The sequence below is a fragment of the Thalassophryne amazonica genome, chromosome 1 (assembly GCF_902500255.1).
Source record: "Thalassophryne amazonica chromosome 1, fThaAma1.1, whole genome shotgun sequence".
Lineage (NCBI taxonomy): Eukaryota > Metazoa > Chordata > Actinopteri > Batrachoidiformes > Batrachoididae > Thalassophryne > Thalassophryne amazonica.
The window spans coordinates 125,367,515-125,386,490 of NC_047103.1; the positions used below are offsets into that span (position 1 = coordinate 125,367,515).

Genomic DNA, 18,976 nt, shown 5'->3' on the forward strand with positions numbered 1-18,976 from the left:
AAATTACCAATAGTTGCATTTGTTTGAAGGCTACTGACTTTTTATGGTCACTGTTGGCCACATCCTCTAAATAAATATAATGTCAGTCTGCAATTTTTCCACTGTGTATCCCAGTTTAAATCAAACATGTGAGGGTTCAACCAAATACATACCCCACACATGTACATATTACTGCACTTTACATGGAAAATAGTACTGCGCGTGGGGCATTTCGTGATGAATGTCTCTAGTTTTTACCTCACAATTAATTTCTTATTACTGTAAAAAAGTTTAGAGCACTTGTAAATAAAATAGTAAGAAAAAAGATTATTTAGAAACCTTTCTTCATCTGTAAATTAAAACCATAACTTACCTGTTATTTCAGATTAGATTTGTTGTTTAGCATAAGGAACTTTGGACATTTATTTTTAGACAAATAAAAGATTATTCATATCTCTTTCAACCAGAAAAACAGACACTGTAAATACATACAATTGTTTATCATAAATGCAACAGGAGATAATTTTAACAATGACTGCAGTGTGATTGTAAATTAGGATTTCTGTGACATAAACTTCATGATGGAATTATTTTTTAAATTGAGTCATTTCAGTTTGTAATTACATCAGAATATGTGATTGCCTTTAATGTTGTGATCAGGACAGAATAATTTCTAAAATATGAATTTGAAAATATAAAATGAAACAGCTTTTAAAAAAAATAAGAAAATAGTTGCTGTTTAAAGAGCCTTTTATTTAGAAGCAGGTATTGATCTGCTGGATTCTCAGGACATTTAACCAGATGAAGGTCTCTTCTGCAGCTTTGACCTCTGGTGGAGTTGTTTAAGACACTTGTCTCCTATTTTGAAAAGCAGATGTTTTCTTCTGACTGGACTTCATGGTGTTCAGCTCATCACTGGAAGTTTTTCAGGTGTGTCTGAATTGAGGTTGCCTGCACAGCAAATGTTCCTGATTGGGACAAATAACAAAATAAATATAAAGAAACACTCACTCATCTTCAACTGCTTTTCCAGGTTCAGGTCACAGGGTATAAAAGAAACACTAAAAAGTAAAAAAAAAAAACAGGAAACAAACCCAGAAAAAAAACGCTTGAAAAAATTTCAAGTTATTTAATGTTGAGCTTTTTGTGGTCTCAACAGTAACAAAAAAAAATCTGTAGCTTTAGTAGAGAAGCTTGAATCTTCGACTGGACTGGGTTGCTTGATGCGAGGACGTTTCGCTTCAAATCGCAGAAGCTTCCTCAGCTAAAATTCTTGCAGTCTGACTTCTGTCTTGACTCTTGTAGAGAAGAACAAACAGAAGCCACAAAAGCTGGAGTTTTAAACCTAAGCAGACCCCTCCTACCATGAGGCAGACTGCTATAGGCTAGTGACTAAACTATAGCTCTAATTAGCACCTAATATGCTGTAGTTAGCACCCTCCTAATGACAGGGCAGCTGCCCTCCTAATGATGGGACGGACGCCTCTCCTGATGACGTGAATGACTCATTACCATGAACAAAAGACTGAAACTGCTTTGACCTGAGTACCCATTGTAAACAGGGGACAAAATGTGTCTCAGACCCCCTCCCCGGTTAAGGCTGGGTTTCAACTGTTTCACATAGAATGCCTCCTTGACCCCTCTCTCAAACCATTTCTTCTCTCTGGCTAAGATTTTAACTTTCTTGTCCTCAAACGTGTGGTTAGTGTCTTTAAGGTGGAGATGAACTGCAGACTGAGGTCACTGGCGCCCTCTCTGTGGTGCTGGTATAGCCTTTTGTGTAAAGGTTGCTTAGTCTCACCTATGTAGTGTTCGTTACAGTTTTCCTGACATCTGATAGAATACACTACATTGCTCTGTTTGTAACTAGGGATCCTGTCCTTAGGGTGAACTCATTTCTGTCACAAGGTGTTAACAGGTTTAAAGTAAACTGGGATTTTGTGCTGTCTGAAGATCCTCTGTAGTTTTTCCCCTACTCCTGCTAAATAAGGGAGAGACACTCCTCTTCTTCTTGTCTCCGTCTCCTGTCTATCTGGTCTTTTTTTTCTCTGGGACTTCTGCAGTTTGTCCAAGGACCATCGTGGGTACCCACATACTGTGAGGGCTTTCCGTACAAGTTGTTGTTCTTTAGCCGTTCCCTCTGCAGTTGTGGGCACCTGTAGGGCTCTGTGTTGAAGAGTCCTGATCACCCCGAGCTTGTGTTCAAGGGGGTGGTTTGAGCCAAAGAGCAGATATTGGTCAGTGTGAGTGGGTTTTCTGTAAACCCCTGTCTGGAGCTGCCTGTTCTCTCCAATCGTAACATCACAGTCCAAGAAGGCTAAGTGGTTGTTTCTGGCATCCTCACGTGTGAACTTGATATTGGAGTCCACCGAGTTGATGTGTTCTGTAAAGTCCTCAACCTCCTGTTGCTTGATTTTAACCCATGTCTCATCGACATATCTGAACCAGTGACTGGGAGGGATGCCCGTGAAAGACGTCAAGGCTCTCTTCTCCACTCGCTCCATGCACAGATTGGCCACAGTGGGGGTTTGAAGATCCTCTGTAGTTTTTGCCTGTCTTGAATACAGCCTAGGAGAGAGTTTCCCTGACATTACCATCTATGCTGTGCACGCCAGTGTCATAATCCTAATCAAGGACTAGTCAACATTAAATTTAAAGCATTACTGCATAGTGGGATTGTCAAACAAATTGATACTCAGATACTAAACAACACTTGAGCCCATCCAATGTGGATTTTGTTGGGGGAGCAGAGGTTTCTTAGCTGAAGGAAACTCTGCCCAGATGCTGAAGAAGAAGAAGAGGTTCTTATTTAATGTGGGTAGCCAACAAAAGCCCGAAGCTTATTTTCAGAAGTATGGCACATGTCTGTCACTCCTGCCCAGTACTCCTGTTGAAAGTACCATTTGGGAGCTTTGGTGCAACTTGAAGCAAATGCCTTCACTGCATAAGCGTCATTTTGGAGCTTCAGCAGCAATTAACTGATTATCACCTCATTTCTGCTAAAAACTGCACTCCAGTCATCATCTTGCTCAGCAACAGATCTCTGAAGAGTTTGTACAACAATCATTTCCACATAAACTCAGCATTATTTAATAATAAATTACAAAAGTCCTAAAAGTCACTTGAGATTAATGAAATCTGACGCGTCTGACTCTCTACAGTCAAACCGATCAAAGGGAATACAATGTGATTATTAACCATCAGATGACAAAGTAAAACCTCTTATAAATCACGTGCAAACCATTATGTCATCACCTGCCTGAAGAAGACAACAGCGACTGGGCAAAGGTTTCTTACCTGAAGGAACCTCTGCCTAAACACTGTTGTCTTCTTCCTTTCAACAGACTTCCGTTTCTGAGAGGAGGGCTGTCAATCAAATATCACTCTTCAGAAAGGAGCAATCACAGCAGAGCCATTACCGACCCCTGGTTCCCTCCCCCATAGTGCCAAAAGTTTTGAGCGAGAGAACAGAAATCCTCTTCAACGGCGATGGGCGCTGGTCAGGGGCGTAGGTTTGCATATGGATCATAGGGACAAGTCACAACCAATATTTTGGGATGGCAAAATAGTCCCTACCAATATTTAGCATTTTTGTTTATATAACAAAATCATTCACTATTTTTCTGCGAACTCGATACTATAATTTTAGTCGTCATGTTTTGTGTTTTTGACGTGCCAGAGTGACAGGGTTACCCATGTTGCAATTTCATTAGCTCACGTTCTTCTCACATGGACGTAAACAAAGTGCACCTCGTGGCAGGCAGTGCTTCATTTGTAAAGTGGGAGGTCACGGAGCGCAGAGGATGGGTGGCTCCGGTGCAGTGTTGCCAGATGTACGTTAATTATCGTATTTGTATGATAGTTGTGCCCTCTGTACGATGTACGATCAATAATGGGAAAAAATCCAATATGTACGATAATTTCAGTTGGTTGCCCAAACACGCATCTCTCTCTGACACCCAAGAATCATTTTGCAGGCGCTGCACTCAGTCGGCATCAAAGACACACCACACACAGGGCTGCTGCTGCTGGCTTTCGGCGACCGTCATTTGAAAGCCCGCCCCCTCTCATACAGAGTAATGAGTTCCATCCAATCTGTGCCGTGACAGGAAGATTCCCCAGCCAACTTTTTTTTTCGAAACTTTATTTCAACAAATGCAATAACAAACTAACAAAACACAAGAGCAAAGAGATATACAAGAAAAATAAAAAGTTCAAGTTCCTTATGGAGGTGTCAACATTTTTTCTGTGTTCAACAAAATCTGCACAAGTGTCCATGGCATCGGATGACGACAGCGACCTCCAGGTTGAATTCGACTCTTTCTAGTCTGGTAATTAACACGTTTGTGTCCCTTCACAGAAAAAAAAAATGTTTCTAGTCTGGTAGTGCATTTGCTTGTGCATTTGCGTTCTTTTTGTGCCATAGTTTCCCCATTACTATAATTACTGTTTAAAAATGTGACATAAAATTCTTTGTAAATTTAAAAAAAGAAACGCTAAAATAGCTACGTTGTATGCGTTTTGTTTGTGTACGATAATTTCTCCCAAAATACGATCATTTTGAGGTTTTGGTACGATAGTTTCATATTTCATATCTGGCAACACTGCTCCGGTGCAGAAAAGCAAGAAGGGCGGGGGGGGGGGGGGGGGCTGGAGAACAATGCTGTGCGCCACATTTAAAATAAACTGCACACCCACACAAACACGCACACACCTTCACAAATGACACTAACATCCTGCCTTTTCCTCAAAAATTACTACATTTATGTTTGCTGTCTGTCTCTGTACTTTTCTGTCACTTTTGCGCTCTTTTTCATACTTTACCTCGTTTCAAAAGTCACCGAACGCACTGTTGGAAAGCATGGGTTCTTGGCTTGCTGTCAAATTTTTCAGAGTGAGGGCTTATATGAGAACTTACGGTAATGAGAATCAGCGGCGCACTAGTTTTTTTTTATTATTATTATTTTTTTTTTTCTCAGCGGCGCACTAGTGTGAAACTTCCGTGTTTTTCCTCTGCGTTATGACATCACAGGCTTACGTTTACCGTAATACACCATATATATCATTGGAAATCTTTTTTTTTTTTTTTTTTTGGCAAATTAGGTTGCTAGATACCTACAACTGCATTATTGATGAAGAGAATAGATTATACATCTTGGTTGCAAAAACTTTTTTTTTTTTTTTTGTTAGCTCCACAAGTATTTTTTTGTTGTCTTGTTCTCTCAGGTGTAGGCCTATAGAATAGATTAGTGATTTTGGGTGCAATTTTGTTATTTAAGCTATTTGTTTGTTTGCCTACACACTTAATAATGTAAATAAAGTGTTAAATATTAATAAAGTGTCGTCATATGTTATGTATTATGCTGTACTTGTGCGTCTAATGGTGTGAGTGGGTTAGGGGGTGGTGGTGGGCAGGGGGGCCGGGGGGGGTATTGTCCCTACCAAAGCTGAGACCAAACCTACGCCCTTGGCGCTGGTCACATATTCCTCCTCGCTTGCAGTACTTTTTACCTCACTCAGGGAGCAGTTTCCTCATGTGGAATAATATAATATGCCTGAATGCATGTTTAATTGCATGAGTGCTTTTGGCATTAATGTGATGCCATATTTTTATAACTAGCCTTCACCTGGGTGAAGACTGGTATTGCTGCTAGTAACATAAAGACAAAAGGATAGGTTTACTGCTTTTGTACTCACAAACTGCTGCACCATCAGCATACTACACAGTAAAATCACCAGTGTTAAATTAACACTGACAGTGAACATATGGTCCTACTCTGGCCAGAGAAGGACCATATGTACATGCTTTTCATGCGCCTGTAGTCGTTATTTGTGTTATTCATTTGAAATGGAACGTCACCGCACACACAGAGAGCTGGCAAACAACCTGTCTTCACTCTGCCTGTGCCGTCTCTTTGTGATTTTGTATTCTTATTTAAGCAGAAAGCTTCAGCACCTTATAGATGAATTATTGACGCGCGCAGCCTCTATCAGCCCAGCCCCCCCCCCCCCCCCCCCCCCCCCCCCCCCACACACACACACACACACACACACACACACACACACACACACACACACACACACACATTATGCATATGAGCAGCCTGTTCATCAATCCGGCAGATGGTGGCGCTGTGGTGTTTTGTTTTTTTCCTCTTGTATGGATTATCCAGACGGGGATCGGCGGCGGCAGTCTTTGTGTTCCGGCTCGGCGCGGACAGCTCTGGGTTCAGGATAATGGTTCGTGTTGGTACCTCGGTGTCGCTGGGGTCGGAGCGGCGGTCCAGGGCGCGTTGATGGACAGGGTAGCATGAATTCCCAGTGTTACACGGTGGCGATGGACCTGAGTGTTTGTCAGCTGAGGAATTTCTCCATATCGCTTCTGTCCTCTGTGCTGGGGAAGGAGAGCGCATCAGTCAGGCTCGATACCAGGTATATTCATGTCTTTAATGTCGGAGGAAATGATGCGGCGGGTCTCTGTGTTTTACTTTAGCTGCTGTTCTCTGCACTCAGCTCCTGGTCTTGTGCTTCATTTTTGTGCGCACAGAAGCCGCTCACGTTTGCGCCAGTATTCCTCCTGCCTCAATCCAGATTGCACAAACCAGATCATTTCCATTTTTTTTTTTTTTTTTGTCTTTCAGCTCTTCTGGTGCCAGTGTGGTGGCCATCGACAACAAGATAGAACAAGCGATGGTAAGCGAGATTTTCATTATTATTATTATTAATAACATAATCGCAGTGGTTGTAGGCCAGTTATGTAACCTAACACCGCAGTATTTTTATTTATCTGAATGATCAGTGATTCTTTCAGGCACAAATTAATGAAGGAATTACACGTTGGTGCGTGACTAGATGACGAAACTGCAGGTGCGCTAAAACCTTTTCTTTTTTAATGTGAAGAGGCGTCACTGTGTGGTCAGGCTCACCAGCTTCACACGCTCTCTCTCGCTCTCTCTCTCTCTCTCTCTCTCTCTCTCTCTCTCTCTCTCTCTCTCTCTCTCTCTATATATATATATATCCAGAGTCTCTCTCTCTCTCCGCGCCTTGTTGCTAGGCAAGCGGCAGCCTCCCCTTAGCTCGGTATAAATAACTCGGCCCGTGATTGGCTTCACCCACTCGACGCAGGAACATTTTGTTCCCTCTCTGCACCGGGACAGGGAGAATGGGGAGGAGAGAGGGGCGTGGCCACGCAGGAGCCAGACAGATTATAAAATGTAAAGCCACTTCAGCAGATGGAGTACACTGCAGAGGTGCACTCTTCCTTGAATTAATATGTTCACACACATTAAAGGACAGCTTCCATTTTACACAATATAGTATGATGGTAAAATTTCAGCTGGTTTTGTTGCCTATGAAATATATATATGGGGGTAACTCCATAATGGATTCTGCGAGTTCACTCTGTGATGTTCTGCAGACAGATGCTGGACACTTCTTCCCTGTGCCGTTTCAACACCCAATATAAACTGCAGTATATCTAGATTTTACATATGTTACATCATGTTATTTTAGACCAGAAAAAAATCATGTGCCGAACAGTGTTTTCAGGTGCTTTCAGTGTATCCAGAAAAATTCCCGAAAATATTCATCAATGGTAAATGGACTGCATTTATATAGCGCTTTTCCATCTGCATCAGACACTCAAAGCACTTTACAAATAATGCCTCACATTCACCCCGATGTGAGGGTGCTACCATACAAGGCGCTCATTACACACCGGGAGCAACTAGGGGATTTAAGACCTTGCCCAAGGGCTCTTAGTGATTTCCAGTCAGGCTGGGATTTGAACTGAGGATCTTCTGCTCTCAAGCCCAATGCCTTAACCGCTCAACCATCACCTCCCCTTCATCTATTGTAATATATATTGCCATGGGCAAAAAAAATTGCAATGTCAATTTTTTCCAATTTAATGCAGGGGAGATACACTCTGAATAATAAGACAATATTTAGCAGATAACATTGGCGCCAGCAGCTGTAATCCTGTACTCACCATGTGTACATTTTTTTCATGGTTTTATTCATGAAAATCATTCAATATTAGAGCAATAAAAATAGTGCGTGTGTGAAAACTACACTTAATTTCTTGATTCAGGTGAGCTTCGCACAAATGATAGCCATGTTTTAAGGGGAAGCTGGAAAAACAGCAGCGTTTTCCATCATGGAACATTGTCAGGCAGATTGCAGAGCACTGTAAAAATACAATTTTTCATTCATTCATCAAAAACATTCAAGCGTACTGCTCCAGTTGTCATGAAAAGAAAACACTAACTCAATATTTTTCAAGCATTTAAAAACCGTAAAAAGGCGCACTGTAAGCAGCTGAATGTGACCTCATCTCTCGAACTTTGTCTCTGCATTTGGAGGTCTCAGGGGTGCTCAGCTTGCCCTTGTCTCTCCAGCAGGTCTTTCAGCAGACACATCCTGAATTTGTTGTAAACCAAAGTATCCGAATCAGAGGGGCCATCGGTCTTGGATTTGGAAGGCATCAGGTTCTCCTTAGAGCTGCTCCTCAAATATTTTTTGGGCGATTATGCACTTAAGGCTTGCTAGTGTCAGGGGGCCTTTAGTTGCATGAGATTTACGCACCACTGAGCGTGCGCATTGACAATGTAACAATGGTACATTGTCAGCAAGAGGCTGCAGATGCCACAGAGAGCTGGATTTGCACTGCACTCAACTTTTTTTGTAGTACTGACATTTACTTTTGAGTTTTGCCACTTCAAATGAGGAAGCCAGTTTGACATAGAAGAAGAAGAAGAAGAGAAGAGGTTATTATTTAATCTGGGTAGCCAACAAAAACCCTAAGCTTATTTCCAGAGGGCCCACAGCACGTGTCTGTCACTCCTCCCCAGCACCCCTGTTCAAGGTGCCATTTGGGAGCTTGGCTGCAATCAGGAAGCAAACACCTGTGCAGTAATCATGCTGTCTAATCAGCATGTTGATATGCCACGTCTATGAGGTGGGATGGATTTTCTCGGCAGACGAGAAGTGTTGATATTTGAGAGAAATCAGTCTTTTGTGTATATAGAAAATGTTTTAGATTTTTGAGTTCAGCTCATGAAAAAATGGGAGCAAAAACAAAAGTGTTGCATATACGAGGTCTCTTAAACCGACCCTTTTATTTATTTTTTTAACTATATGGATTTGAATGACATGCGATTACACCAATCATGCTTGAACCCTTGTGCGCATGCGTGAGTTTTTTCACGCGTGTCTGTGACGTCATTTCCCTGTGGGCAGGCCTTGAGTGAGATGTGGTCCCGCCCTCTCGGCTGAATTCCTTTGTTTCACACGCTGCTCGAGACGGCGCGCGTTGCTTTATCAAAATTTTTTCTGGACCTGTGAGGAATATCCGAGTGGACACTATTCGAGAAATTAAGATGGTTTTCTGTGAAAAGTTTAACGGCTGATGAGAGATTATGGGGTGTTTCTGTCGGTGTAAGGACTTCCCACGGAGCGGGACGTCCTGCAGCGCTTCCAGGCGCTGTCGTCGGCCTGTTTCGAGCTTAAAACATCCTAATTTAAGGCTTAATTCACCCAGGACATCGTGAGAGAACAGAGAAGATTCAGAAGAGGCCGGCATGAGGAATTTATGCGGACATTCCACTGTTTAAGGACATTTTTTTAATGAAAGACGTACGCGCAAATTCGCCGAGTCGTTTCCGTGACGACTCGGCAAATCTGTGTGCGCCGCGACAGGAAAAACACCTCCGTGTTGAAAACCATTTGTAGAATTCAGGCGGCTTTTAATGGCTTTCAACAAGTGAGTAACTGAGAAATTGTTTAACAGCTTGGGCATGTTCCAACTTGCCCGTTAAGATTTCCAACGGAGGTGTTTTTCCTGCCGCGACCCCCCGCGGTCGGGTCCAGCCCGACATGCGACTCTGCCCGCACGTTCTTTCATTACAAAATGACCGTTAACAATGGAATGTCCGAATAAACTCCTCATGCCGACTTCTTTTGAAAGTTCTCTGTTCTCTGACGACTTACTGCGTCAACAGAGCCTGAAATGTGGAAGTTTTCAACTTGAAACGGCGAGACGCTGCCGCCTCGAAGCGCAGATCGCCGTCAGGCGCCGTGGACCGTCCTTAAAGCGACACTACCAGACCAAAATCTCTCATCAGCCGTTAAAATTTTTACCGAAAACCAGCTGAATTTATTGAATGGTGTCCACTCAGTTGTGCCTTACAGTTTTGAAAAAAATTTTATCAAACAAAGCAACAGTCTCTGAGCCATTCCTAAACAATGAAAAAAATTGACGAGCGGGTGGACGACTCCTCACTCAAAGCCTACCCACAGGCGAATGACGTAACCGACAGGCGTGAAAAAACTCTCGCATGCCCACGAGGGTTCAAGCATGTCTGATGTAATCACACGTGATTCAAATCCATATGGTTTTTGAAAAAATAATAAGGTTGGATACTTTTCTAATAGACCTCGTATTTTTGTTCAGTGTAGTTTGCTATATGAATAATGGGAGGATGCCCCCTGGTTGTCTTCCTAGGGAGGTCTTCCTGGCACATCCAACTGGGAGGAAGCCCTGGGAAAGACCCAGGCCATGCTAGAGTGATTATACCTCCCAGGTGGTTTGGGAATGCCTCTAGATCCCCCACGAAAAACATTTTTCAGGCCAAGTGGTACACACTTGGGGGATTGGCAATCCAGCAGTGGGCTTTTTTTTTTTTTTTTTTTGGAAAACACAACTCCTCAGCAGGGCAAATGGGGATACTTCTGATAGTCACTCATAGAAATCAAAAATAATTGTGTGACTAATAGCAGGCTCACTTGTCACAGATGTCCATCTCTGTGTTTGCAAACATCACCATGGGGAGGTGATATTGTTGTCATAGGCTTCCAGCTGAAGCCACTTTCACACCGCGCTTACGTAGAGTTGCATTGTGCTGCATATCAAGTACGCTGGAATGGCTGTGTGAATTGTGCGCAGGGGCGGGGGGAATAAAATAAAAAATAACCCTTTGCGGGCAGGTTGGGAGAAGCTTGGCTCCATTACGCTGTTTTAACAAACAGGTTGGACATGCAGATGGATTTGATACACTGGAAAAAAGTCATAATACATTATTTCCAGGAGTTAATGAATTTTATTTAACGTGCCACAATTATGAGAGAACTTAAGAAGGTGAAAGCATTGCGGAGTTCCAGCTGGCGATCACGCGCGATCTGTCCATAAGGAGTGGACAGTGGACATGTCCTCACACTGGCGATCGGCCCGTGAGCAGGAGTTAATGGACTTTATTTAATGTGCCACAATTGTGAGAGAACTTGAGGAGGTGAAAGAAGTTGCAGCCAGTGATCGCGCGTGCGATCCATCCATGAGGAGTGGACGGTGGACCTCTCACTGGCGATCTGTCCGTGAGGAGTTATACTGGATGTGTACATGTCCTCTTGCTGGCAGTGTGTCCATGAGGAGTTAGTGGATGTGGAAGCTTGGCTGGCCCGCCTCTTCTTCTTCTTCTGTGGTTTTGAAGTTTCACTGCCAGCAAGTCCAGCAGGATGAATAAAATCTAGCAATGCAGGTATGTACTGATTAAAAACCCTGAAAAGGATGGTTTTCATTACAGATCATATCAACCCTCTTACCCAGTGTCAGGTGTCAAATACTCCTTCAGTCAGCCACACTCATCTGAAATACCTTGTTTGTCTCTGTTTGTATCTTATATACAGAGATCTTCCAGTTTGAACAGGCCTGGTGTTAATATGGATTGAACTAGCTGTAGAAGATGTTGAGGTGTGAGTGGCTTAACATTATTTATTTAGATCATCTGAAAATGGGCCCAGATGACTGTTGAATATAGTTTCTAGAGGAGGATTGTGTAAAGTCCCTCATAAGGTTTGTTGTCTGTAAATGGGCAGTCTTGTCTTTACAGGATTAATCAGCCTTTCCCAAACATGACCTTTATGTGAACTTGAGAGTGGGTCCAAATCTATGAAAGACCCATTTGCTGTAGGATATTTCATGGATCTTTTGAGGTTTCATTTCTTCATGATGTCCTTCCTCCGTTGTCTGAACAGGTTTCTTTGACTAGGCCTCTCACTAATGAAGCTCCTGAATGCATGGATGCATGAGTCAGTATCTTGTGAATAAACCAGTTCCAGGTGTACGAGGTCTGTCCAAAAAGTAACGGACCTTTTTATTTTTTTCAAAAACTATATGGATTTGAATCGTGTGTGATTGCATCAGCCAAGCTTGAACCTTCGTGCGGATCGACCAGATCATTTCTAAACTGAACGCTGTGTTGATCCGGGACATTATGTGACTACCACAGAAATGGCAACAGAGCTGGACATAGCACTTTTGCAGCACATTCCACTGTTACAGGAGATTTTGTAATGAAAGACGTGCGGAGGATTTTGCGCATAGGCACGAAGCAGCTCAGGATGTGCAGCAAAAAAAAAAAAAAAACACCTCCGTGTTGGAAACCATTCAGAAGATTCAGACGGCTTTCGATGGCTTTCAGTCGAGTGAGTATCCGAGAAATTGTGTAACAGCTGGACATGTCCTGTGAGACTTCCAAGACGGAGGTGTTTTTTTGCTGCGCGTCCTGAGCTGCTTTGTGCCGACGCACGAAATCCTCCACACGTCGATGGCCGCTCGGCGCGCCGCGCACCCTCCGCCGCTGTGGGCCATCTTTAAAAAGGTTTTAACAGTCCATAATCCGCGTGACGCCGACAGAATCTTCACCGATATACAACTGAATCTATCGAATGGTTTCCAACTGCCTGTCTCTAACAGTTTCTGAAAAAATTTCATGGAGCAAAGCGGCAGCCTCTCAGCAAGTTCTCAGACAAAAGAAATCCGCCGGGAGGGGTGGACCAGTGTTCACTCAAAGCCTGCCCACAGGTGAATGATGCAACCGACAGGCGTGGAAAAACTCATGCATGCGCACGAAGGTTCAAGCTTGGCTGATGTAATCACACGTGATTCAAATCCATATAGTTTTTGAAAAAAAAAAAAAAAGGTATGATACTTTTTGGACAGACCTCGTATTTCTTGACCAGCAAGGTGGGAAAATAAGCCTGTTTATTTTGGGAAATGATTTTGGGCGTTCTTCTGATGTTAATGTCAGCCAAAGCAGTTTATCAACTAAGTACTAACAATACACTGTTCAAACACCTTGAATCACCTGAACCATCATGGTCCATCATTGAGTAACCAAAAGGCAACATGTTGATTGTGTCATTATGACATCTGTGTTTGACTCTTATCAAATCTGTTTCTGTTTAGTTTTGAAGCCATAATAAAATTCATAATTGGGAAGATGAGATTTGCACCTCTCAAACAAATGACAAAACCAAGAATGAGCATTAGCATCATAATGCTGGTAAGCTCACACAGTTATAAAGCTGTCAACACATTTACACAACACAAATGGAGACACTGGATTTAAAAGGCCTATGTCACAGAGTTTAAAGACCAGCAATGTGAAAATTTAGGTCATTTGTTTTAAGACTGCAATGCTAACAATAATAATATTTAAAAAGGACATTGTCTTTAGAGGAAAAACAATGCACTGACTCAAGTGGTGCAATTTGGAGAAATGTACATTGGCATTGTACTTCTGTGTGGTCACCTGTGACCTGTGTTGATTTGTACCTCACTGGACAAGAACCCAAAGTCACCGGAATGGGAGGCAGGCGTTCTAAAGTTGAGACTAAAACCTTAAGGCTCTAACACTTGTTGTGGGAACATCTTTAGGCCTTGAGGAATGAGGTTACTAACTGCACAGCACCTCCTACTGGCCACTATTACACTCATCCCCCTAAACCCCAACCCATCTGATTACCAGCATCAATGTGACATCTGCAAAATGTCTTGTTCCTTAATTGAAACTCTCGGAGCTCATCAGTTCTGACATAGTGATCATATAGTGGATTTAAAATTCATGTAACTAAAATAAAGATAACCAAACAAATACAGTCGTTCTTAACGTTGCACAGTTTCCATTCAATGAATTTATTAAAAAAATAAAAGAATGCATTTTTTCCTTTGGCACGCTATGCAAACAAATTTTCATTTTCTACCAATTTTGTAAATTAAAAAAAAAAAAAAACAATACATAAATGCATCAGTCGATGTAATTTTAGAAATTTCCACTCTAATGGGCTACACACTAAAGCCTGGATCCCACCGAATAATGAAGGATGAATAATGAGCCACGCAGCATGTTTTTTTTTTTTTTTTTTGCTATGAGAGGGTTTCTTCAACTATCGTGGGAGAATAGTTGCTCCGAGTGGCTCTTAGAGGCATTATCTTCAGTTAACGAGGCTCCTCTCTGAGCATGGTGTTAATTTCAAGATGTTCAAAATTTAGCATCAACAGTGTGGGGCAGTTTGTGTACGAGGTACTACGACGGCTTAGAGGCATGTGCATGGAGCTTACGAGGCTGCTAAAAGCCCATTATCCCTGCGCCTGGCAGCTATAGCAGGACCTGAGAGGCTGTTTTTGGAGCGGCTCTCCTCTTGCGCACCAACTTCCACCTGCTCTGTGTGCTGGACGCTGCACATAAAATCATTATTTTGTAGTGGATTAATCATTTTCTGCCAAACCTTGCATGCTGAAAACACCTCTAATTGCTTCTGGAATCACAGAGGACTGTTTCATCTGGACACTTTTTTTACTATCTTTCCTGCTCCATGTGGAATGTATTTTGAATATCTTAAGGTAGCTATTTTTAATGTTTTTATAGCTTGATAAAACAGTTCCTAGCTGTAAACATATGTCTATAGTTGATTTAATATCTTGTTAATGGATCGCATGAGCTCCACTGTGTGTGCGCACTGAGGCAGTGACTCATCACGCTCCAAAGGAGCATTTAGGCAGAACGCCAGCTCACAAAAGAATGATTTTTCAGTCAGTAATGGACGAACACAAAGTTAAAATTTGGATGACTGTGTGAAAGTGGCTGTGTGTTTAAAGCTGCGGAAGAAATAACTCCAGTGAAGCCATGAAAAGCAGGGCAGAGCTGTGCAGCAACACAAAAGGAGAGCATGCAAAATACCGATTTTGAAGACATAACACAAAATTAAAAGTTGTGTCACGGTGACTTGTAAGCTGCGGAAGAAATAAAGATACATATATTTTTTTGAAAGTGATCCACGAGTTGCGGCAACAGGTGTATATAATTAAAGCGGCCACCTCATTGTGTATGCAGAACAGCAGCGTGCGCGCAAAAGAGCGATTTTCCAGAAATAAACAGACGAACACAAAGTTAAAAGTGGGATCACGATGTGAAAATGACTGTGTTTAAAGCCAGGGAAAAAATAAAGACAGCAAGCCACGGACGGAAAGGATGCCAGTGAGAAGGAGCACAGAGGCGGCTGTCCAGGAATCCTTGGTTCGGTTCCAGCTGGTCTGGTGCATTACAGGTTTACAGCAACCTGGCGCACAGTGCACAACCGCGGGACTGCACTGAAGCGTATATTTTTGGACTGTGTTTAAAAAATGCTGCTGTGAATTGAAAACCCACACTTTAAAGGGACCAGGTGTGGGATGGCTGGAGGTTTGGACCAAACCCATACCTAAACGTGCACCAACATCATGTTATCATGGCGCTATAGTGTGGCTGATGCGAGCCATTCAAAGCTCTAATGACAGGTCCATCGTGGCTCACTAGAGGCTGCTACGTGGCACATGCAGGGTACAGAGAAGCACATAGAGGCACCTTAGTAGCGCATACGTGATAGATGAAAACGTGGGTCATTCTTCGAATAACCGCTGACACACCCATGAGTGGCTCATTATTCATGGCTTATTATTCGATGGGACCCAGGCTTAACATATTGTCATCAGTATATCATATTGGTGACAAAAGCCAATAAATTCAGAGTCATTGCATAGACAAATGTGTAGAATAGCATATTCTATTCTGTTCCATTCAAACAGCTCATGCTCCGTCTGGAAAGATAACATGATGTAAATGTTAGCTTGCTGCACTCACTGGCAATAAAACATGTAAAACAGGTTGTTAACTTCACTAAAATATGGCGATATTACTGTTGTGCAAATATCCACACTGTGGATGACTCATAATTGTTAGTAATAAAAGCAAGCATCGGTTAAGAAAAGCAAAGATTATAATCCCTTGCTTTTCTTAACCGATGCAGGTACAGCATTTTGACAGCAGGTGGAAAAGTTTGCCTTTTTAGCAGGATTTACCCTGAACAATTTAACTATGTTGCAGCTGTATCATCTCATGATTGATTTATTAGCAACTTGAAGCAGTTTATGAACCACCCAGCAACCTCTCATGCTGAAAAATGGAGTCAATGTAGGGGTGCCAAAACCAGCAGTTCCTTGAACGGCCACGTGAGGCTGGCTCCAGTCCCCATAGAGCTCCATGTTAAAACATTCAACTTTTCAGATGTAATACGCATGTTTATAGTGGGGTGCAAAAAATAGTTTTGGCCTTCATACAGAGTTGTTCCTGGGCATGCTGAGTGCAGCTTGAACACATTTTGATGAAAAGATTCATTGAGTCCCAGAGCTGTGCGGCCCAGTGACCCTCATGATGCAACCCCAATTCCAATGAAGTTGGGATGCTGTGTAAAATGTAAATAAAAACAGAATACAATGATTTGCAAATCCTCTTCACCCTATATTCAATTGAATCCACCACAAAGACAAGATATTTAATGTTCAGACTGATAAAATTTGTTGTTTTTGTGCAAATTTTGCTATTCCTGCAACACATTTCAAAAAAGATGGGACGGGGCAACAAAAGACTGGAAAAGTTGATGAATGCTCAAAGAACACCTACTTGGAAACAGGTGAGTGTCATGATTGAGTATAAAAGGAGCACCCCCAAAATGCTCAGCCATTCGCAAGCAAAGATGGGGCGAGGAGTACCACTTTGTGAACAACTGCATGAAAAAATATTCCAACAGTTTAAGAACAATATTTCTCAACGTTCAATTGCAAGGAATTTAGGGATTCCATCATCTACAGTCCATAATATAATCAGAAGATTCAGAGAATCTGGAGAACGTTCTACACATAAGCGGCAAGGCCGAAAACCAGTATTGAATGCCCGTGACCTTCAATCCCTCAGGCAGCACTGCATTAAAGACCGGCATCATTGTGTAAAGGATCTTACCGCATGGGCTCAGGAACACTTCAGAAAACCATTGTCAATTAACACAATTTGTTGCTACATCTACAAGTGCAAGTTAAAACTCTACCATGCAAAGCGAAAGCCATACATCAACAACATCCAGAAACGCCGCCACCTTCTCTGGGCCCAAGCTCATTTGAAATGGACACACACAAAGTGGAAAAGTGTGCTGTGGTCTGATGAGTCCACATTTCAAGTTTTTGGAAATCATGGACGTCGTGTCCTCTGGACAAAAGAGGAAAAAGACCACCCAGATTGTTACCAGTGCAAAGTTCAAAAGCCAGCATCTGTGATGGTATGAGGGTGTGTTAGTGCCCATGGCATGGGCAGCTTACACATCTGTGATGGCACCATCAATGCTGAAAGGTACATCCAGGTTTTGGAGCAACACATGCTGCCATCCAAGCAACGTCTTTTTCAGGGACGTCCGTGCTTATTTCAGCAACACAATGCAAAGCCACATTCTGCACGTGTTACAACAGCGTGGCTTCATAATAAAAGAGTGTGGGGACTGGCCTGCCTGCAGTCCAGACCTGTCACCCATTGAAAATGTGTGAAGGATTATGAAACGCAAAATACGACAATGGAGACCCCAGACTGTTGAACAACTGAAGTCGTACATCAAGCAAGAATGGGAAAGAATTCCACCTACAAAGCTTCAACAATTAGTGTCTTCAGTTCCCAAAAGCTTATTGAGTGTTGTTAGAAGGAAAGGTGATGTAACACAGTGGGAAACATACCACTGTCCACATACCAGCTTTTTTGAAACATGATGCAGGCATTCATTTCAAAATGAGCAAATATTTGCACAAAAACAATAAAGTTTATCAGTTTGAACATTAAATATCTTGTCTTTGTGGTGTATTTAATTGAATATAGGTTGAAGAGGATTTGCAAATCATTGTATTCTGTTTTTATTTACATTTTACACAATGTCCCAACTTCATTGGAATTGGGGTTGCACCATAGAACCCTACCAATGCAAAATTAAGTGTTATGTGTCGGACGCAGCTCGGAGAACCGACCAGCGTTTGAAAGACCCAGTATGAAATAAGCAGAGCACGGTACAAAGGCTAACTGAATTTAATACATAACAGTGATACATAAAAAACAAAGTGCGGTCTGGCGTGGTGCGCTCCCAGCAGCGCTAACGGTCCGGAGCCAGAAGCTGTTCGGACTCAAGGACCCCGCCGACACCCCCCAGGTGGTTGCAACAAACCGAGTCTGTGAAAGAAGGAACCATTATGTGAGTCCACACTCTACACACAGAGAGAACACTTAAAGGTGTACAAACAGCAAACACTTCCTGGCTTGATTACTAATCAACTTCCCAACCTGCAGGCATGGAACATCCAGTTCACAAAACTCCACTGCAGTGGAAGTCGATACATGACTAACATACAGCTCAATATAATAAAGGTGTGAGGGACACCACATTTACTGACTGTATAAATGTTAGTCACAAAATCTAACGTACCTCAGGAAGTGTGCTGACGAGCGTGAGACCTCACCCCCTCCTCTTTCACAGACCGTGCATCAAACCTGGACGTTCTCTGCATCCATTGATGATGAGATGGCGCCCGAGACGACGATCTCACCCGTCTGGTCACAAGGTCGAGTCTCTGGCAAATACACACTGTGCACTCCAGTCTTAAATGCCACCATGTTCCAATCCATGGAGATGCACCACAGCTGTGAGTCCTGATGAGCCGCAGGTGATCAGCCTCAGGTGATCAGGGTGAGGTCCTGATAAACTCAGCAACACAGCCACTCAGTTCCAAATGCAAACCACCTGGAAGGAGAAGCAAAGGACAGAAACAAAAAGGCAGCCAGGCCCCCCCAGCCATATAACATTAAGGGCCCTGTCC

The 18,976-nt window shown here is 42.6% G+C and overlaps 1 protein-coding gene across 2 annotated transcripts in view; it reads left to right on the forward strand.

Moving 5' to 3' along the window:
* LOC117513945 (TSC22 domain family protein 1-like) overlaps positions 1-18,976 on the forward strand; it is a 124,286-nt gene that overhangs the window by 95,468 nt on the left and 9,842 nt on the right. Inside the window, exons 1-2 of one of the 2 annotated variants that reach the window (XM_034174220.1) lie at positions 6,144-6,411; positions 6,621-6,672. In XM_034174220.1, coding sequence (XP_034030111.1) covers positions 6,290-6,411; positions 6,621-6,672 — 174 coding nt within the window. In that variant the 5' untranslated portion in view covers positions 6,144-6,289. Of the gene's footprint in view, positions 1-6,143; positions 6,412-6,620; positions 6,673-18,976 lie in introns of those variants that run through there. The other variant, XM_034174203.1, reaches the window with a different exon arrangement.